The sequence below is a fragment of the Lytechinus pictus genome, chromosome 5 (assembly GCF_037042905.1).
Source record: "Lytechinus pictus isolate F3 Inbred chromosome 5, Lp3.0, whole genome shotgun sequence".
NCBI lineage: Eukaryota > Metazoa > Echinodermata > Echinoidea > Temnopleuroida > Toxopneustidae > Lytechinus > Lytechinus pictus.
The window spans coordinates 18,094,401-18,117,409 of NC_087249.1; the positions used below are offsets into that span (position 1 = coordinate 18,094,401).

The 23,009-nt window shown below is 36.0% G+C and overlaps 1 protein-coding gene across 1 annotated transcript in view; it reads right to left on the reverse strand.

The window, feature by feature from the left end:
• The window catches only part of LOC129262332 (ankyrin repeat and death domain-containing protein 1A-like), a 46,269-nt gene extending 28,307 nt beyond the window's left edge, over positions 1-17,962 (reverse strand). Inside the window, exons 1-7 of the mRNA XM_064099939.1 lie at positions 17,581-17,962; positions 16,759-16,862; positions 15,538-15,636; positions 15,044-15,142; positions 13,368-13,523; positions 6,181-6,315; positions 1,436-1,534 (exon numbers count right to left, since the gene is read on the reverse strand). Of these exons, the coding sequence (XP_063956009.1) occupies positions 1,436-1,534; positions 6,181-6,315; positions 13,368-13,523; positions 15,044-15,142; positions 15,538-15,636; positions 16,759-16,862; positions 17,581-17,614 (726 nt within the window). The 5' untranslated portion in view covers positions 17,615-17,962. The remainder of the gene's footprint in view (positions 1-1,435; positions 1,535-6,180; positions 6,316-13,367; positions 13,524-15,043; positions 15,143-15,537; positions 15,637-16,758; positions 16,863-17,580) is intronic.
• Positions 17,963-23,009: the final 5,047 nt, after the last annotated feature.

Genomic DNA, 23,009 nt, shown 5'->3' on the forward strand with positions numbered 1-23,009 from the left:
TTCGTTATTCGAAGGTTTGTTAATCCGAAATTAAAATAAGGTTCGTTATTCCGAAGGCTCGTTAATCCGAAAACGAAATAAGGTTCGTTATTCCGAAGGTTCGTTAATCCGAAAAATTAATAATCTGTGGCAAAGCCGGGAAAACCAGAAGGGCATTTTTTCATTTTCAATTACTATGAGGATGGGCAGGCAGGGGCGCAGCCAAAAGTAATTTTCTTGGGGGGGCAAAGCCAGAGAGGGGTACTTATTATATCAAAATGGGCCCTTTGGTGCTATTTTCACCATGGGATTGTCATCTGTGTGATGTCGCTGTGTGGTTTGTAGTAATTAGGTTGAGCAAGCCTTTTTTAAAGTAATTTCTGATTAGTATTATATATTTAGGCTTTTTTACGCTTTTTAGAAAAATCTTAAATCTGAAGTTCAAAAACTCGATTTTTTTTTTTTGGTCAACTATGGGCCTAATTAAGCCATATTTTAAAAAGAACATCCCGCGCGAGGTGTTGCAAGCGCTAATCGTCAGCTCAAATTTTCGGACATTTCAATGAAATGAAAATTAAACATTCCGAGCAGTTCTCATAATCATGAAAAAGATGTGTAGGCCAATCTAACCAAAGAATTAACGGGAGCACGAAACGCGAGCTGAAAAGTTTTTATATTCCAACCAGAAAACTGGACAATATAAGCACTTTTATAACCATACTATTACTAACTGATGCGAGCGCGAAGCGCGAGCAAAAAAAGAGTTATTTTCTAACCTGAAATGTATTATTTTTACTCCAAAAAGAGTATTTAATTTTTAAAAAGTACATATTTTAATTTTTAAAAAAGCACTTCCAATTTTCCTCATATTTTACCAACGTGGATTTTTTTTATCATAACCGGCAGAGCTGTTAAAAATGACACCCCTCCGCAAAAAACAATAACTAATCTTGAGGTTATTCACATGTGACCTACACACAGTCCCCGACATTCTTAATCCATTCGCTCGATATTGCTCACAGAAAATCAAAATTAAGATCCAAGCGCCAATTTTTGATGCAATACATGCTTTGACCACAACATATCCTTCTTTGTCGAAACTATTACTGCACAAAAATCCTGTAATTTTTTTTTTCGGACTAATGAACCTTCGGATTCACGAACCATATTTCGTTTTCGGACTAACGAACCTTCGGAATAACGAATCTTCAGAATTACAAACCTTCGGAATAACGAACCTTCGGAATTACGAATGTAACCGACATTCCCGACCAAACTGTTTGGTAATTGCTCATATCGGACAATTTTTGGTATTAAATTACACTTCCCATCTACATTATAAACAAGCATTAGCCACCAGACTAAATCTGGTCTATTGGAGATAGTTTCATAATGAAATAATGTGAAAATTATACATCATATTTAAACAAAACAGAGACAAATTCAGAATCCTTACGCCTGCCCTGGCGAATTTGTTGCACTTGACTTTGGCCAGGTACTCCAGCGCCGAGACTTGTCCGTGCTCTGCCGCCACGTGGAGGGGAGATTTCCCACCCTGTACGAAAAAATGATTAAATTAAGGAAATTGAAAGTGCCAGTATGATTATTGAATTGAAGAACGAGGCAATTTCGCATATCCCAATGGAATGATGTATAGGGAGGGAGCCTTGAAAATAAATCCATGCACATTTATAAGAAACATTTTTTTTAAGTAAAAAGGTAATTATGGCTACTCTTACACCCTGTTTACATTCTTTAGATTGATAAAGATTTGGTTTAGGGACCAATCCAAAGTTAGATTAAAGTTTTCAATCTAATAGATTTGTAATTCAATCTTATTCGATTGAAACTTTCGATTCAATTTTAGATTGGTCCCTGACCACAATCTATTCGATTGACTTTCAATCTGAGGGAATTAGAGAGTATGGAACACACCTGGCTCATTTTCATATATCATAATAATCTGGGATTGTTTTTTTTTAACTTGAGTTTTACATGACGGTAACCTGACCATAATCATTATCGATATACAAAGAATATATGCGGATAACAAAATTCACTCGTTTCCATATTTCAATTAGCAGTCTCTGTGTCAATTAACATTGTATGCATTAAACTTTCAATAATGTGTCACCTTTTTCTATCAACAACAATAAAAAGCAACACGACACCGCTTGGTTGAAAATATTGATTGCGCTACACCTCCAAATCTATACGACACGACATGCTTGATATACATTTATAACAAAATATCACATTTGAGTATATAATTCGACGATGAACAGAGTGCGAAAATTATGACAAGGAAACAAATTTTCAAATTACATCATAACCTTAGCAAGTGAAGTAATAGCAAAGAAGCAAAAAAGATCACAATAACACATAACCCAGGCTCACCATATATGCATATAATTCATGAACTGACTGAGGACAACACACTAAGGAAACAATATTTCAAATCCATCATATAATAAAAATTACTATTATTATTATTCATAATGCGCTAAGTCAACTCAAGGCGCAATGATTGAAAAATGAAACAATATAGGTTCCCTTATCAAGAAACTGAGAGACTAAATATTCTATTGGCCAAGCTAAATTATGTGTATGATGTGTTTTATAAGATATGGATTATTTTTATTTCATAATTATTCATGTTTGAAAACAATGACAGGTCGATAGGAGTAGATATGAGCACCAGCCACTGGCAAATTTTTTTTTTAGCTCAAACAAATAACTTGTCATAAGATAAATTTCAGCCAATTATTTGATTTGGATCCATATCACCATTTTATGATACATAATAATGAACAATTTCACCAGAGGTACGCATGACTTTAAGAACGGGGGGGGGGGCAAAATCGGTATGTAGTTATTCTTTGGCATCTTTACTGCCATCATGCATTGTTATTGGCAAACAATGATCAACCGTGGGAGTAAACAAACTTGACACCGCACAAAATCCCAATTAAGGAAAAAATATGTCATGAACACATAATTATCATATATGGGCTGAAAGAGTGTGTTCTCCCAAATAATTTGATACCATTTTCTCCCAAATAAGTTGATATGTACGTGGTATGTGATAACGCTTGGATAGGTATTCCTTGCAGTGATGTAAATTTTGATTTGCGCCAAAGTAAGGCATGACTCCAATGAATGAATCCAGATGTCCATAATGTCATGATCTTCCAAGGGCTGCATTAAAATCCATTTCAAAACACTTTTTCAGTAATTTACATTATAATTGTTTAATAAACACATCAATTATCAATCTAATTTCATTGAAAAGGTTTTGCAAATATGTTTGCATAAATGATTATGACATCATTGGCATCTGGGGTTCATTCATTGCAGCCATGCCTTACTTTCCAAGCGTAAAGACATACCACATAAATATGGTATCAAATTATTTGAGAGAATATACCCTTTCCAGCCATATATAACGATTATGCGTTCATGACATTTATAGTGAAGTGTCATTTTTTTACGCAAACGTACCGCCATGACAGCAGTATCGCGACAATTATATTCACACACTTGTAGATGTAACACTATTTGAGTTTGTGACGTAACAACGTATGCCGTTCACATTACCACAAATTACTTAGACACCACAATTAAACAGAGAAGAGTAGCCTGCATCGTGGTCATGCAATGCTAATGTGAATCCCCGATGGGTCGCTAAGCAGCGAAGCGCCAGTCATAACCGCGACAACCCCGGTACAAACAACCGTGTCAAAGACAAACCGCGTCAAAAGTGGTTGCAGGTATACCTCCTTTGATTTTTTCTCCAACAATGAGTCGGGATGGCGCTTTTTGGCTTTCTTCTTTCTCGGCTCCACTTCAGGTTGCCAGCGTCCTTTTCTAATCATTCTCTGTGAGAACGACTCCTCGCGCGGGCCCTCGGGTGAGTAGTTAATATAATAATCATAGGCCTCGCTCAAGTTCTGCATCGAAGACTCGTTCAGACGACGGCAAAGGCTGGGGTTCGACGCACTTAGCTGGCCTTGAGCCGCAAGTGACGTCACGCCCAATGACGTCGCGTTGTTTGAGAGGCAGTTGGCGGCCAGCGATGACCGACGTCTCATTTGATCGAATTCTTCCGGGTAAAACAATCTCTGATCGTGGGCATGGTGGGGGTAGTCGGTAGAGTATAAACATGACAAAGGAAAAACGAATGTCATCTGCAAGTCCACAATATTTATAACTTCAAACTTATCATACTTAGAGTCGTGAATAGATGGATTTAAACTATACTACCAACTAGATGATCTGTGCAGTCCTATTCTAAAACAGACAGTTCACAGCATTCATTTGAAAACACAGCAATTCACATTCAGAAAAGAGATAGGGGTATAGAGTCGATCACACATCACCGGTTTATATGGCTGTTCATGATACTTTGCCCCCTATGATCGATGCAATCAGAAACCCTTATCATAGAGTTTGGCCATTTAGATTTCTGTGGCTAACGTTTCGCAACTTATTTTTATGTGGTTGCCTCACCTAGCAACACGCATATTATCGTACAAGGAACTGGCCAAACTCTGTGATAAACGGCTCTGACTGCATCCTACTCCGGGGGCAAACCACCGCGATTCGCCATCTAATCCGACGATGTGTTGATTATCGCCCGTTGTTGAGCGCAGAACAAACCGATTAGCATCAACACTGGTCTCCGATACGGTCTATGAAAGATGACACGACACTATGCTCCTGCGACATTTGCTCTGGTCTTAATATATCAAAGGGCATAGGGTTAGAATAAGGATTGTAGTAGAGTGTTTGGTTCAGAAGAAGGTAAAGCGAAGGATTCGGGTTTATTTAGTTTTGGAGGATAGGTTTTAGGTTAATTTGCCTTAACGTGGTGATTTTCCATCGGAGCAATATTGTCGCTGTAGCACCTTGAACCGTGGCAACGGGGGACCGTTACAGAAAGAGTTTCGATAAAACGCAACTCTAAGAATCAAGCGTAAGTTAATTTTCAACCAATGAAACGCGGCTATTAGAGACTTGCGATTGATTACAGTAACTTGAGTTGCGTTTTTAAACGCGACTCTTTCTTCAAGCGGGACTCGAGTGTGCCGACGTACGCGGAGTATTACAAGCCATTTTCTCATGTATTCCTTTTTTTTTATTCCTGATTTTAACCTGTTAAAGATCTCTTGATCAAATGGAACTGAATTCTTGGGGTTTTCTAACTAAAGGCGATTCCTGATAAAAGAATTGAATGCTTGATATCATTTAATGAACTATGTTGACATCTGACCATTGCAAGTCATGCAACTGCTCTCATCTAAGTCAGTCGTAGTCTTGTTGACCAGTCAGTTTACAAAGTGTGCAGTTTGTTTAATTGCTTGCAATTTTACTTACCATTCTATAGTCTTTTAAGAAAATGAAAAGAAAAAACGTTTATTTGACAAATTTAACAATTTACTTATGAAACAATTCTTAAGAATTATTTATTCCTTAAACACGTAAGGCTGACATATCAACAATGTTTTATTCGGCACAATCTTTAAACCATTCAGAAAATGTAATAAAAGATAGATTTTAACCTTTTCGTATATTTCCACTAAATAAACACGGTGAAGTCCTAACACAGGAATAAGTTGTCGAAATCCCATATCAATTTTAACACTGAAGCATAAAATATTACTTTCATCTTATCGAAAATTGTATTGATTTACCCTCCTATCTGGGGTATTCTCCTCGAAGAAGTTTTAATGGAAAGTTGGTATCAAAACAATAATGGTGATTAATGAACACATACGTAACATACATGTACGAAATCCATTCCTTGAACAATTTTTAGCTGACAAGTCGTGTCGGATGTGAAATCTCGGCAAAGTGACCTTTTAACATTATGAAAAATCTACTTTGTCCAACATAATTATGCAAGCGTGTGTGGACGAGTAATGATTTTTGACCAGATGATTATTTTCCACGACGCTGTCTTAAAAAAAAAAAAAGAATAAGTTAGAATAATTAATCAGGCTCTTTTTATAATTTATTGTAAGACATGTGAACATTTCTCACAGTATAAACTAAACCATCGACCTTCGTAAACCTAAACTTTGATTATTTTTTTCAATAGTACTGTTTTCTTTTATACGGTAAGAGTTAAACAATCGAAAATACGATTTAAATAAAAAAATAACTAAAAATGAATGGAAATGCATTGAAATAAAAACTCACATCTGCCTTGTCTGTTTTCTTTTCCACGAAGGAGTCCACACTTCTCGTCTTCTTCTTCTCTTCTGCCTTTTTGCCCGTCGCCAGGTTGCCGATGTTGCCCATCATGTTGCCGGCTGCACTAAACAACCCAGTCATCTGTTTGTTGTGTGAGTTGTAAGTCACCGTTTATGCCCATTGATAAATGCGATGAGGTTAAGTCAACATTCACCAAGAGATTATGTTGTATACAATATGTTGTGTATCATAATGTTGTGCACCACCAACATGTATTTGTTTATGACGTTGGTGGATCGTGCCGATGTTAATATGTAAACATCAACAATGTACATGATGATAATGTTGTGTACCATTACATTGAAAACCACCATGTTCGTTGTGTGGTTGTTGAAGAAAATTTACGAAATATGTTATTAAGTTATCGTGAACGATATTTTGCAGTTGCATACAATGATGTTGATATATATATATATATTTTTTTTTGTCCAAGAATGCGGATGTAATCCAGTTTTATACCACAATGTTAAGAGTCGTTGAGTCGTTAGATAACAACATGTTATCCATGATCACAGTGACGTCAAATGTGAAATAAATAGTTTTTTTTTCATTATTATGTAAGGACGACAAAATTGTGTTTTATACATGTGGGAATGGAAATCATAGCATGCAAACGATTCCCCCATTGTGTGTATTTGACGATATCGTATGTATATCAAACGAGATTAAATATGAAAGTGGTAGTCGTGTGTTTTAGTTGTTAAGATGGTGATGATACCACGACAAACGTTTTTGAAGTTAGTGTATGGTGTGTGATAAAATAAAGGTCACGGCAAGAAAAGGAGAGAAAATAAAATCGTGCAATTAACATACTGCAAAAACATACTACAATGACATTCGACAAAAATTTAATACTAAAAATGCACATTGTAGCCCTTTAATAAAATAGGGTAAAATTATGAAGTCCATGTCTGTTACCCGAGTACAATGTTGAGGAAAAAAAAACTTGGTTGACCGGAGGGTTTTACATATTACGTATGGATGTTAAGAGTACTTAGACGTGTTCAGCTAGCTCGTCTCCCTCATAACACGAATGTGGCATTTCATTCTCTTCAAAATTATAGAATTATCACATTGTAAACTCTAAAAAAATGATATTAACTCTTGGTTCCTGTTGTATACACTCTTTATATTGATTGGTCAAAATGATAACAGAAGTAACTTTGGAACCAATAGGAGATTGTGATAAAAACAGAAAGCAGAATATTGGTTAGGAATGTATCAGGGCTTCGATTGACTTTGACAATTTTTTTAATAATATTATACGCCAACTGACAGGTAGCTTTGACTTATCGTTGGTAACAATTTGCCCTGATAATGACACCCTTATATTCAACTGTATTGGGTCAAGTAGCCCCTGAAAATTTATAGGTAAACAATCAGCCCCGGGTTTCTTCCTGAAAATTATATAGTATACACCACGCACACACCGTCGTTGCCATGTCAGGAAAACCCGGGCACCACCTTTCAAACGAATACAGGAAATGTCTATTTCTAGAACGTAGAAATATAAAACGTATGAGCGACATCGAATACGTACATAGCGTTGAAATATCATTCTAAAAACATGCTTAGAATGTTTCTTTCAGCATTATAGATACATTTTCAAAATATACTTACTGAATTGACAAGCTTTGACAGAAATTATTTTGCAATAGATAAAGCATTACAATGATATAAATGTAATAGCAATAATAGAAATAATAATAGGCATGAAGTCATTTTGTATATATTGGTAATATTTTCTTTTTTCCACAATCAAGAAATTTTACCTGTTTTTGTAAGCTTTAACCTGCGAGGCTGCAAGCATCGCCAGACCTTCGTCGTAGCTGCGCAACTGAAACCTTACCCCCCCCCCCCAAAAAAAAAAAATAATAATAATAATAATAAATAAAAAAAATAAAAGGTAAAACTTTCAGGACTGTGGAAAATAGAACACTTCGTCATGTCATCACAATGAGATAAACATTTTCAGTAATGGAAAAATAAATATTTCTTTTCACCTTAATAGGTGACAGAGAAATGAAAGCTTATATATAATAACGGAAGCTCAAGTTTTGGCGATGTTGGGAAGGTTTGCTTGCATTGAGGCATGTAGAGATAAAGCATGAGAAAATTAATGCAAGCATGAAGCTAAACATAGTCAGTAATATAGGGGAACGAATAAAGCCAGTATAATACTATATACATAATAATGGATTATGAAATTATAGCTTAAGAAAGTACTATGCATTGGGTAGAAAGAGACATAGAGCATAGACAATCAATAAAGGGGTGAAACCATACTGAAATAACGTCTCCATCTCCAGGATCTCATACAGCAATAGAACATTACTATAGCTCAATAAATAGTAGATTGGTATATTATGCATTGAGGCAATCATAGGATGCACCGTCTCTGCAGAAGGTGTACATTAATAATGAACCGGTAACAGTCGTGGTATTTAAATCTTTACAGAAGGTGTAGATTATTGAAGTAGGGTACCCCCCCAAAAAAAATATTTTGCTTTGTTCGAATAGATCCACCTCCAATCATGGGATTTGGATGAAAATATTAGGGTACAATTTTCATATACATTATATAATGTTCTGTAATTATGAAATCACTAAGTTTACAAGACGGTGTTCCACTGAAGCTTGTTTTTAGTGATTAAAACATTGGCCAGAAGACAGGGCACTATTTTTTATTAACGGAAATATTTTCATTATCAGTCAATAAGAGGCAATATTAAAAGCGGTCACGCCCCTTGATAGGATTGTCAAATAAGACTAATATATACGTAGTTAAATTATTGAACTTTTATTTCTATCTAGCAAGCTCCATCCGGGAACCCTGTTAATATAAATTCCCATTTTTCGGAATCTTTACCATAACATCTGCCAAAGATTCTGACACCTGTTGAATTTGAGAGATAAGGTATAATTAAGAAAATATATACATACGATTCATAGTCACATTAAGACACAAATGCCCACAGAACCGAGCAGAGAACGAAAAAAAAGCATATAGCCGATATGTTACCAGCCACCAGCTTTGTCGACTAAATGTACTTATCTAGAGCAGACGGCAAATGCACCCTAACAAAAAGTATATTTGTGAATGAAAAGATAATAATTAAACAAGCATTAATCGTCAAATCTGGGTGGAAAAACGATGATGTGCGCATCATATCTGGTATGTGCGTTATGCGAATGAGGAAAACCAATGACGTCATGAACTCATTATTTCCTTATATGATATATTTCAATTTCCCTCCAAAATTCCCTCAAAACAAATACTTCAAAGGTTTGATAACTCATGAAAAACGTAAATTCATCATTGTCATAATGGGTTGTGACTTTATAAATATATAAAAAGACTCAATATGTAGAGATTTTTATATAAACAATTCCAGAAAGAAATAGTAAACAGCTGAAAGGTTCCATTACTTGCATATACTCACAAATGGTGTGAATATACGTCCAACAGTTTTGTGAAAATTAGTGAAACTAAAAAAACACCCCAACTTTCTTAGTTCACATCCGACCATACTATCATAGCATCTGCATGCTTGTCTAAATGCTTTTCTCTATTCAGTCAAGTCAAGTTTTGTTGTTCGGGGTGGACTGGGGTCTTTCAACTCTACTTTCTGCAGACGACAACCGATACAATCCATGACTATCGATCACAAAATTCCCAAGTGCCGTTGCAGTGTTACAACATGAAAGACCGCGGTTCGATTCTCGGCATCAAACAAGAATTCATGAAAAATGAGAAGCGCTGTTACTACCAACATGACCAAAATTTGCACGCGTTTAAAAAATTAAATTACCCGATCAGCTTTCTCAGAAGACATAACAACGTTCATGTTCTTAAACACAGAAGCAACGCCCGGAAATATACTTGACTGTAATGCCGATGTGATATCCTGTGAAAAAAAATACAATCTATAATCACAGGTTAGGCCCTTTATTTTATAAGTGCATGAGTAAAATTTCCATCAAGTCGAGGGGAAATTTAGGACCATCCAGCCTGCCGCGAGCGAGCAAATATCTTGGATTTTCCTGCGTACTTCATCAGGAGCGGAGCGGATAGGAAATAGGGCGGTTCCCAATCAAAAGAAACCCTCTCATGCTTACCTCAGTCACACTAACGAAACCGATTCCAAACCGATCGATGATATGTCACTGGAAATAACGTTACAGCTTTGATCGGTCTCGTAACAATTCCGATAGTGTAACTGTGGCATTATTGAAATCGTGCCTTTTTCATGCAAAGGAATTTCCCCCCCCCCCCCCAAATAACAAAAAATTGATCAAGAATAAAAGCAAAACAATGATTAGTTTGTAGGACCTTATAGCACGAGTCCAAATGCGCTTTTATCCTTTGTATTTTACATTTGCTTTATGAAAGGGGGAGGAGCAAGTAAGAAAGAGATGGTATTCCGCAGATAAAACCAGCAGCTAAAACTGAAATCAAATAGAAAAGAAATAGATAAATCAGACTTGTAAACGATCAATATTGATGGGTTTTGGGTCGGGGTTTTAGGTCATTTGGGGTGATTTGAATTATTGTTTTCCCTTCCCCTCTTTTTTTGCAGGTTGCTTACAAAATGGGGAGACGTTGCATCCAAAAGGCAAATTTTCTGCATCCCCACATCTCACCTTTGGCTTTTGAAACCGGGCAAGTTCCTGGCGATATTTCGCTTTTTCCTCCTCGAGCTCAGTCTTGAAACATCATTGTTAAGTTATATAATTTTTTCATTATTATTATTATTATTTGTACGATATCTCATCACTATACCTGTAGCTTTTATCTTATACATGGAAGAAAGACAAGCCACATTTGGTTTGTGGAATGTACATATCTAGCGAAGTCGTGAATCTCGACAAAGGTGGCGCTATTCTACTTTCGTTGCAGATGTCTCATTGAATATTTCTTATCTTTACGTCAATCCGCTTAAGATAATACACCTAAATAGCAGCATTTAAAGACGACCTGGTTAATCTTCTGATCATCTTGCTATTGGAAAGCGAATCAAGTAAAATATGGCAAAATTATTGTTTCTCCCAGTGGCGTTTGATCGCAACTGAAATCTCAATTTCATTTCAACCTTTCAAATTCGCACTCTGGATCAGCTATCGATATTTTGACTTGAGATCAATGTAACTCTCTTTGCACTATTGACCCCCGAGAAAGTAAGATCGTCGGGTAAGCAAGTAGTCTATCACCACAAACTTTCGGGAGCACTTTCCTGTTCCCAATTTTCTTACAAGAAAAAGGGCCATCGCTACTTTCGAGGGTACTATCTGCTTTGAAGTTGTTAAATTCTGTCAAGGAACTTCCCCTTTCACGTTAGTGACCCCCCCCCCCTCCCCCTTTTAAGGATGACTTTTGTGAAAGTTTACATCCGTAAAAGTAAGATAAATATATCAAGATATTTAGGTAATTAACTAATTCATTTGCACTGGGTTCTCCGGGTATGGTTCTGATTTACAAGAAGAAGCAATTGCGAAGTAGAAATTTGGTTATTATCGCAACATGCATTCAAAACCCGGGGGGCCATTTACATTGACGAGTGGATACCATGCGCGACCCCAAAAAACACGTAAAAAGGATGTCTTTTTCAAGATAGGGCACGTTACGTACGTAACGTAATAAGGGTGTCAAAAACACTAAAATAATGAAAAAAGGGTATCTATTTTCGCTAGGAAAGCTACGTGTTTAGGGTCAAATTTGCGAGGGTGTAAAAAATTAAGACTAAAGTGTTTTATAAAGGATGTACTTTTTGCCCCAAGAGTCAACACTACGTGTTACGAGTACGATTTACGCGAGGTGTTGGAGGTGGGGCTGTACTAAACCCAATAGGTAAAGGTAAAACCGACGTCCGTGACATAACAATTGAAATATCGCTGTACTTGTTTAGGGGTTCAATTCAGGGAATACTTGCCAATAGTATAGTTTTGTTTCCAATACTTGTTAAGGGTAGGGTTTCACACGCCAATACTTGTTAAAGAGTGCATTTTCACTATAATATGGAAAATACGTGTTTAGGGTGCTTTTCGAGACCCCATGGTCGCGCATGGTATCCACTCGTCAATGGAAGTGGCCCCCCAGGATTCAAAAAGATTATTGATCAATGTTAAGAACAAGTTGAGCTGAAGATCGCATTGTTAGCTTACAGTAGATTTAACAAAAAATCGAGGAGAAATTACACAGGAAAATTAAGAACATTATTACTCACAAAGCATTATGTCGGATCATTGTTAGCAAAGATGCATGTAAGTCTTATGCACAGAGTCAGAGCTTGCGACAGTTAGGTCAACATGACTTTGATCGAAATGCATATATAAACAAGTCATGATCTTCAACAGTATGCATGCTTTAAATATTATACTTATAAGATCATGCTTACTTCTACTTACAGAAATTTCATTTCCAAATAGCTCTCAATTGACATTTTGTCAGTAGGTTAAAATGCTTTTTGGTCAGATTTTGGACAGATTTAAATAGTGGAAAACTTATTTAGAAAAACATTTTGTTTTCAAATCGAAGTTAATTCTTGGGTTAGAAAATGTTGTGAATGGAACAGTTTTCGACAGCAAGATGTTATTATTGGAGCGGATTGGTGCCTTTAAAAATTGAACTTTTTAAATTTTGCCTTCATTCCTTACAAAAGCTTCTAAAATTTGGGTTATTGACATGAAGTCAAGAAGATTTTTATTTTAATCCACAGAATAAAATAATAATGTTATCTATATCTCTTCCAAAGACATGGACACAAGAGAAGAATGCACTGTACAGTAGAAAGAGACAGAATAACTGTATAATTTAGTTGTCGAAATATTTTTCATATGATAATAGTATTTGTCTATATCTATATTGGGTTATATTAAGTGCTGTAAGTTTAAAACTGGAATAGTATATGCAATAGAAATATATATAGCAAGAGTTGATATTGCGGGTCGGATATTTTGTAGCATAGAAAAAATACTTGATAATTTATATGCAGAAGAAAATCCAATTGATTGAATCAGACTCGTGAACACCCGCCCCCCCCCTGACATTTCATCCATGATTGTGTTGAAGTAAACACCCTGGAAGCGTTTTTTTTTAATGCAAATGCATTATTTTTAGGTGCAGACATTCCTACCTTGCCTGACACAGCATTAAGAGAGATGCCCCCGCCGCTTTCGTCCTCTTCGTAGTCACTATCCATGGGGTCCTCATCGAGGAGTTCCCGTACGATGTACTCCAAGACATTACGATGTCCCCGAGATGCAGCGCAGTGGACGATCGTCATTCCTTGCTGCAATGTTGGGAAATCACATTGTTAATAAAATAATTTTAAAAGAAGAATTTGATCAAGTATGATTTTTTTTTCTCTCTCTCTTACACTACAAACGTTTTTCATTCATTCTAGTATGTTATTTCTGAATGAGATTCTTGCTAACGAGCCATTTCTAACCCTCAAACCGACTCGAGCCATGATAACCCCCCCCCCCCCTCCCGAAAAAAAATGCGCCTATTACCATACCAGAGGATAACGCCGATAAAATGGTAAGACTCTTATCTTGAAGCCTTGCTAACATTTTCAGAGAAAATTTGTGCAATATAAGTACATGTATAGCATTGTGGTGTTGAAGAAATAATGTGGTGTCAAAATCGGCTAATTTTAATAAGATACTTCATTATTAAGAAATATATCTAAATTATGGGGGAAAACAGAAATACATAAACAAATTTTTAAAAAAGAACTACATAACGAAAAATATACAAAATTTCATTTCAATAAGAGAACAATAATTATTAGATATATGTATGCAGTTTATGTTGAAAGGGACGTGCGTGCAAAATTTCGGCCCGATTGAGCATACAGCGGCAGTAAAATGAATGGGGCGCCCATCGTGCCATACTGCCATTTATTCTAAAACCGTTCGATAAAAAAAAAACTTTTTGACTCAGAAATTGTGTAATAATTTTGTCTAAAAAAGAAAAGGGTTTCATTTCATTTTCATTTATGAAACGCAAAATTTTTCCAACAAGCAACTTGGAAATGGAAGGTGGGCAATGTTCTGATAGAGTTATTATGATCCATATTTTTGGGCGAATGGGGTATAGGGCAAGGACCGAAAAAGCCCAAACCATGCACCATATGATTTTTGTGATGGGGGGATGTTACGTTGAAGAAGGATGTCGGTGTACATGCAATAGTGTTAAAGGACAAGTCCACCCCAATAAAAAGTTGATTTGAAAAAAAGAGAAAAATCCAACAAGCATAACGCTGAAAATTTCATCAAAATCGGATGTAAAATAAGAAAGTTATGAAATTTTTAAGTTTTGCTTAATTTCACAAAACAGTTATATCCACATCCTGGCTGGTATGCAAATGAGGAGACTATGACGTCATCCACTCACTGTTTCTTTTGTCTTTTATTATATGAAATGTGAAATATTCTAATTTTCTCCTCATTGTCAAGCGATACAACGATTAATTCCTCCCTGAACATGTGGAATTAGCATTGGTTCAGTCAAGTTGGTCCTTATTGTAAAATCAATAAAAAATGAAATATTGTATAATTCAAACAATAAAAAACAAAAGAAATAGTGAGTGATGTACATCATCGACTGAATCAGTTGTGCATATCACTGTTTTGTGAAAAATAAGCGAAACTTTAAAATGTCATAACTTTCTTATTTTACATCCGATTTTGATAACATTTTCAGCACTATGCTAGTTGATTTTTCTCTACTTATTCAAGTCAGCATTTTCCTGGGGTGGACTTGACCTTTAAATAAAGAAAATGATAGCGCAAAATAAAAACTGACCTTATTTTCTGCCTTGACATTGGCGCCTGATCTCACGAGAGACTTCATGGATTCGTGCTTCCCAAACCACGTCGCCCACAAGAGGGCGTTCATTCCGAACTAGTGGGGAAAAAATAAGTTCGGACGATTAAATGATACTCCCTAGGGTCCCATGATTGTGTTGAAGAGGGCAAAATCGAAGATGACAAAACTGATGAAGACAACAATGATAATGAAGACGGTAAGAGAGGAGGAGCGGTGAAAGAGGGAGATAGACATGATGGTGGTGGTGGTGGTGGTGATGGTGATGATGATGATGATGATGATGATGATGATGATGATTGTGATGACGGTGATGACGATAATGATAACACGATGATGACAATAGATTCTCACAATATTCACGATCATCTTGTCCGAGACGTGAACGATCAGAAAGATGAATAATTTGGACAAGATATGTTGGAAAACATAATAATTAGAACAGGACTTATTTGTAACTAAAGGATTCTCACCTTATCTGGTACTTCTATTTTAGCATCAGCATCCGTGAGCGATTCAATGACCTCAGTATGGCCTTGAGCTGCTGCAAGATGTAAAGCTGTACGATCACGCTATAAAAATAAAACCACATCAAAATTGGTTATGGTAATTATTCATTTTCATCCTATTTCTTCAGTTACATACATGTACGTGTATGTTACTAATTGTTCATTACCGCCCCCGCCACCACCATCGGCATAGCCACTGCCACTATGACTACATCATCACCATCATCACCATCATCGTCATCATCATCACCATTATCATCATCGTCATTATCATCATCCCCATCAACAACAACAACATCTTCTTCTTCTTCTCCTTCTTCATCTTCTTATATTTCTTCTTCTTCTACTACTTTTCTTTCATCATTATTATCATCATCACCACCACCATCATCATCAGTCCTCCCAACACCATCATCGTAACATCACCATCATCTTATGTTATGTTATGACATAACCATATCGTCACAGCCTCGACCATTTTCCACTCCGGCATCACCATCACATATTCATTCCTTCCAATAACAGCATCGTTATTGGAGTGATCATTATCACCACCGCCACCACCGCCACCACCACCACCACCACCACATCATCATCATCACCGTCATCCTCGCCAATATGCCACTTCTCGATCACCATCATCGTCACCATTCCCATTCCCACTAACCACCACCACATCATCATCATAAACCTCCCAATATCCAGATATCACCATCGTCATCATGGTCATCATCACCACCACCAGCACCAGCACCAGTTCCACCACCATCGCCATCATCATCTTCACCATCAGACCTTCAACGTCATCTTCACAACTATTCCCATACCCATGTTATTGTCGCAGTTTCCTGATTTCAAATCACTGCGACGGAATGACACATCCAAATTTCCTAAATTCAATCAATGTAGTTACCCCCAAAGCCAATTTTCACAAATAAAAGTGGGCGCCAGAGACATGCCATCAGTTGCAAGTCATGCAAGTTTAATTCTCCAAGTCTTCCATTAATTGCAAATTTACAATCGAATGTGCTTTTTGCATCAAAAAGTTTACATTGATTGCTTTAGCTAAAATTGGCCTACCTGTATCACTAAGGAATTCTGCATCTGACTTGTTCAATTCAGTGATTGCAAATGCAGATGGATTTGTGAAACTCCCACTTAGATTATGTACCCAAGGGAACCTACCTCATCCATGCAGTTGACATTGATTTTCTGTGCGATCAGGGAGTCTACCAGCGCGAGGTCCCCTGTCCTTGCAGCCTCGTGAAACTGCTTTTCCACGGGAAGAACTATGGTTTGGTCAGGGAACATAGATAATAAAAAAGAGGGTTTCACAAGCAAAAAAAAATAATGATTTACAAATCTATCCCTTACAAATTTTGTCATGAATTTTCGTCTACAAAGGTGTAATTTTCTATGTTTGTCTACTTATGTTATCTATTCATGTTATCGAATGTAAATTATGCAATGATTTGTATTGTACTATTTCTGACAAATATGAATAAATACAGATTAAAATACATACGAATACAATATTGATATTAGAGGTATCTTTGTCGCATGCTAAGGAATTGTATCATTACATTCCTGTAATTCAGTAACTGATTTATAATTTCGTAGAGCTACTTGGATATCAAAAATGTTCAAAGCTGCTTGCATGCTTTACATTCTGTTAGAATTCATGTCGACATTTACTGTATAAGTTCATATTATAAACAATAGTTTTCATCAATTGTAAAACGTGCATTGTGGGCAACAGGTAGTATTAAAAAGTCTGTAAAGAATATGGTTGGGTGATTTAACATAAAAATGTTTTTCTGGATCTGGATGCATACGATGCAGAGCCCTCCTGGGCATAAACGCATCGGTTTTGAAATAGGGATTATGATTTTTATATGATCAAGATAAGTCATGATCGAGTATACTACAGTATACTACAACTATTTCTCTTTTTACTATTATGGTGATACTATGTAAATGATGATAAATGAGTAAGAATATACGTACGAATCTCCTCCTCGTCGTCATAATCTTCCTCCATATTCGACTATTATCGTCACAGGCAGATAAACACAACAAAAATGTAAGCATATATCACACCAGCTGGTCCCAGATGCACAAATCTGTGTCATATATAAAACCACAACTTGCAACAGAGATTGCATTCACATCGAGAATAAACTGGCATATAATATAATATATATAATCTTTTGCCTTGTGTTCTATCAGAATTCCTCTTCCTACGCCCGTGCGAAGTGCTATAGGAAAACTTGTCCTTTGATTTATGCTAAAAACACAGTTTTAAAAGAAATGTATATGCTTTGGTGGTGTATACATGCAGAATGATATATTATTGTATGCCAGGGTTTTACGAATGCACTGAAGTGTGCAATAGCTGGCGAAAATTCCAGCGGAGTTGTCTAATGTATGTGCAAACAATACAATTATTTGCATATGAATAAAGTATTTGTTGCGTTTGCCTAGAATAGAATTGTTCGTTCGTATCGAGGACTATGGAGGTGGGTCGAGTGTATGAGAAAGAGAGAGAGTGGGGGAGGCGGGGAGAAAGGGAGAGGGGGGGGGTAGAAATGGGACGGATATAGACGTCGAGATTCAGAAATACATCTTATTGATAAGAAAGGAAAATAGAGGGGCGAAAAGGAGGGTGTTGGGATAGAAGAAGAAAGAGGGAGTGGAGATAGAAGGGATCTATCTATCTGTTTATATCTCTATCCATCCATCCATCTATCTATCTATCTATATATTTATCTATCTCTGAGAAGTTATTCTTGGTTTCCAGCTACCATGGCTACTATTATACTTTTTTTCTGTTTTGTTAAACCAAACATGAATACGTGTGTAACAATAGTGCGTGTAACATTTTTCAGTTATATTTTGTGGAAATAAAAAAGCAATGTAGATAAAATGAGTTCCTTAGCTCTCATTGACCGTGCCGGGGTTCGAACCAGAGACTTCCATCGGGTATCACCACATTCAGATCAAGTGGGTGTCACTCGGCCACGGCTCCCGTCTGCGCCGCCTCCCGTCTATCCCCACCGAAACAGCGCCATCATTTGTCCTTCAGAAGAGAGTTGGAAATAAAACTAGATTTTAATTTGCTATGAGGAAGATCTTTTTCTGTTTTTTTAAACAACTTTATCATCTAGTAAGGATTCCCCTGACGTACCTGATCTATTATTTCATGATAGTAACAATGATAAATATCATATATAACTTGATCCGTAGTAGTAATGTCCTTTTTATACCACCTAGCATGGCGTATAGTTGGAGGGCTATACGGTGGGCTCTGCCCCCCCCCCCCCCCTATTGCCTATTCCAACCATGAAAAGGTTCCAGGACCAAGAAAATGTGGAAGAGAAGAAGGGAGTTATTAAAATGGAAATGGCCATGATACATTTTTTCGTTAAGTATTATGTCAAAATCTATTAGAAATCAAAGAACCAAAATTTTCATTCGCATGCTATTTTCTTTTTAAAGTTTGCCCTATACGCTATGTTAAATCTTTGACTCATTACGTCAATGTCACTTCGATATGTTGTGCAGGTATCTATGTATTCATCATTATGTGACCTTATACTTCCTTTCATTGGAATTTCCTTTTCGTTTTTTTTTCTCTTTCTCTCATCCTTTTACCTAGGAGTGTACATAACTGTCGGTTTTGTAATGTGGTTTTAGCCGCAATGCCGTGTAACCAAAAGAAAATAAAAGACATACAGTGAATTACTCAATGGTGTTTTCCGTTTTCAATTCACAAATCCTTAACCTGCCATAAGTGTCATTGACCAGTTGCCTTGATCCCATGGCCGTGTATGCAATGATTATTACGATTGAAATAAGATTATTAATTGATCGTGACAATATTAGATCTATTCATTTTGATAAACATGAAACATGAGCTGAATCGGACAATGAAATGCGAACTTTTCCTCGGTCAAAATGAGCCAGGAAAATCAATCCCGAGTAACAAGTTAAGGAGTCCAGTCAAAGTATATTTCTGGCACGTGCGTCCCCCCCCCCCCCCCTCTCACTTTGAGAGGCTTGTGGAAAAAATGTCGGATATACGCAAATGAAGACCCTTTTTCTGCACAAAAATCCCATCCCTTTTGGAAAATCTTGGATTTTTCCATGCTGCAAGCTATAAATAAAATGATTTGAACGAATAAAATAAAATCAGAAAAACAAAATGTTGAAAAGTTTATCAATATCGGGCAAGGAATAACAAATTTATGACATTTAAAAGTTTTGCAGTATTTCGGTGAAACATGAATGAATAATATGCAATGAGCAAGCTGGTGATGTTATATCCCCCTTATACATTGTATTTTATTATATGAACTTGTATTTACTTAGGTTTTCCTCCAAGAATGAACAGGCTTAATTGGACTGACTACTGATTTAATTTGTAAAATGATTATTGTTGCAAATTATTTTGTTAAATCTTACAAGGGAGACATAACAAGTATATAAATATAATTTTATTTGCATAATAGCGTGCATAAACTGTTTCCATATATTGCCAAACTTTCAAATTCAGTAACTTTGTTATCACATTTCGATAAAATTTTCAGCGTTTTGTTCGATGAAGTTCCCTCTATTTATCTAGATATAATTATTTTCAGCCCGTAGAACCCCTTTAAGATTGAATTGTATCATTTTGTTATCAAGATATTAAACGAATCCTGACGCCTTCCAAGTCGTTTAAGAAAACACTTTGGTTCACAACCGGCTGGAATTTCCGTTCAATTCTAAAAAAAGAGCTCAATGATCGTTTTCAATGCCCTTTTTTCAGGGTTTTTATTTCAAATATATAACATTTTGGGATTGCGAATTGGGTTTTAACGTCCGTACTTCAACTACACCCTTAGATATTGGCCTACTTCAAGAATATTTTGAAGAATACACCCACACCCCCCCCCCCCAAAAAAAAGGGGGTTGGGAAATGCCGATATTATAAAGAAAAAAATCGTACAACACGTCTTTTAAAGTAACAGCTAATAAATATATCCTCAACCGTGTAACTTCTGTTTTGAAATAGCAAAACATTCTTCCTTTTTTTAACCATTTATTTTGAACGGTTCTTGATCAATATGATATCCTGTTGTTTAAAACAAAAACGGCTGCGTGCAAAGCCACAAAACAGGAAATTTCATACATTTCGAATCGCATTGCACTGTGGACACTTTAAATAACACATGCAGTGTTTGTATCTTGCTATGGATTTGAGATTCAAAACAAATTATGAAGAAAAATTAAAAGCATGCTGTTATCATGATGCACCAGATTTTTACCACATTATAAAAAAAAACATTAGACAAGAAAACATGCTTGAATGTGAATGGTCAATACATTTTAAGTCATAGCAAGTCAAGTAATTTGATATTACTTTCAAGGAATATATATATATATTTATATAATCAGATAATCCTGAACTGGTGTTTGCCGCGTTTGGCATGTTTGGCCTTAAAATTATCATACTGATGATAATACTGCAATGAAAATAAGTAAACTCAAATGAAAGATAAATAAGTAAAAAAAAAAAAACGTCATTTGCCAATTAAAGGGGAATCCAACCTTTGCCATAAAATATTGTGTTGGGAAGGAGAAAAATAAATTAAACAGGATGGTGAAAGTTTGAAAGAAATCGGACAAGCAATAAGAAAGTTATAGCTACTTTAAAATTGAGATCACTAATAGTATGTAGATTTCAAATTGGCAACTGGGTAAGTAAATTATGACAAGGGGCAAGGACAACTTTTCCATAGGCCATGTACTTTATTATCAGGGATTTGTGGTTTTCTCCTAAGTACCCATTCCCCTGGGGCAGTAATCTAAATATAACCCAGGTAGTATTTTGTTTAATGTCCTCATGAAAGAAAAATATATTTTGAAATAAAACTTTTTGGAAAAATGACATTTTAGCCATAATATGTATTGGAGCACATGGAAGAGTAGTCCTTGCCTTACATCACTATGACATCCCATATGCGGCCAATTTGAAGTCGCCATGAGTATAGTGATTACCAATATCTACAACTTTTAAAAATTCATAACTTTCTTGTTGTTTGTCCAATACTGTTCAAACTTTCACATATCAACTTGTCTGATTTTTCTTTTTCTCATAAAAACAAGTTTTTATTTGGGTTGGATTCCCCTTTAAATCAATTTGATTACATTGTGATTCAATATATTTCGAAAGTCGTTTAATTCGGGATAAGTAAGCGCCAACATTACAAATATCGAAGTGAAGATTGAAGGCTTTAATTTTACTAGACAATAGTTTAACAAGATTAACTATGAAGATTAACATGTTTTGTGGTTTGAGGTGATCTGGTAGTTATAGTTGATAATGATTTCCGACCGAACCGGATTATCTTCTTCCTTTTCCCGATTCTGAACATATAGACAATTAATGGTTTCACAATTATCAATGAGTGAACTATCGTCGATATACACTCTAAAAATATTGGGTAAAAGTGTTCCACTGGGGTAATTATGTGTCCAACCAACATTGGAATTTCTTTTGGGCATTTTCATTTATCCATTGTGATGAAAATTTTGCCCATTCTAAAGTAATTGCTGCTTATATTTTAACCTTACTGGACAATATATGCTTCCCGCATTGGATAAAATACTGCCCCATATTGGTTGGACCATTTGTAATAGGTCCATGGTTGGACACATAATTTACCCTCGTGCTGGTTAAAACTTTACCCAATATTTTTTTACAGTGTATTGATATAGGGGTGGCGACCCCGGGGACGAGGGAAGTGCCCCCCACCCCCGCAATAACTAGAGAATCCCCACCAAGAAATTTTTGAAGATTTATAAACAAAATTACTTCTTTCTAGTAACCATGGTAAGAAGTATAATTTTCGCGCCATCAAATGTACAAATGAGCTGAGATGCCATATTTCACTTTTCATGTTTAAATGTCAAGTCCACCCCCAATAAAGTTAATATGAATAAATAGAGAACAAAAGTTTTTAAAAAGATATTACTGAAAATGTCATCAAAATCAGATGTAAAATAAAAAAGTTGTGACATTTGTAAGTTTCGGTTCATTTTACAAAACAATTATTTACGCATCCCGCATGCCCTGGTCGCTGTGAAAGTGAAGTAACTGATGACGTCACACATTAACTATTTCTTTCAGTTTGCAATGTATGTATCATATGAAATACGAAATAATTCAATTTTCTCCTCATTGCAATAAGAAACAGAGTTTGATTCCTCCCTGAATATGTGGAATCGACATTGTTGTATCCTTCTGTGATTGGACATGTTGGATGAAAAGTCATTACATTGTCAAATCTGCAAAAAAGTAAAATATTTCATTTTTGGACTGTCCAGAAAGGAAGGATTTGATTGGCAGATTGGGAATAAACAGACAATAATTAGAAGAAAAAAATATTTAC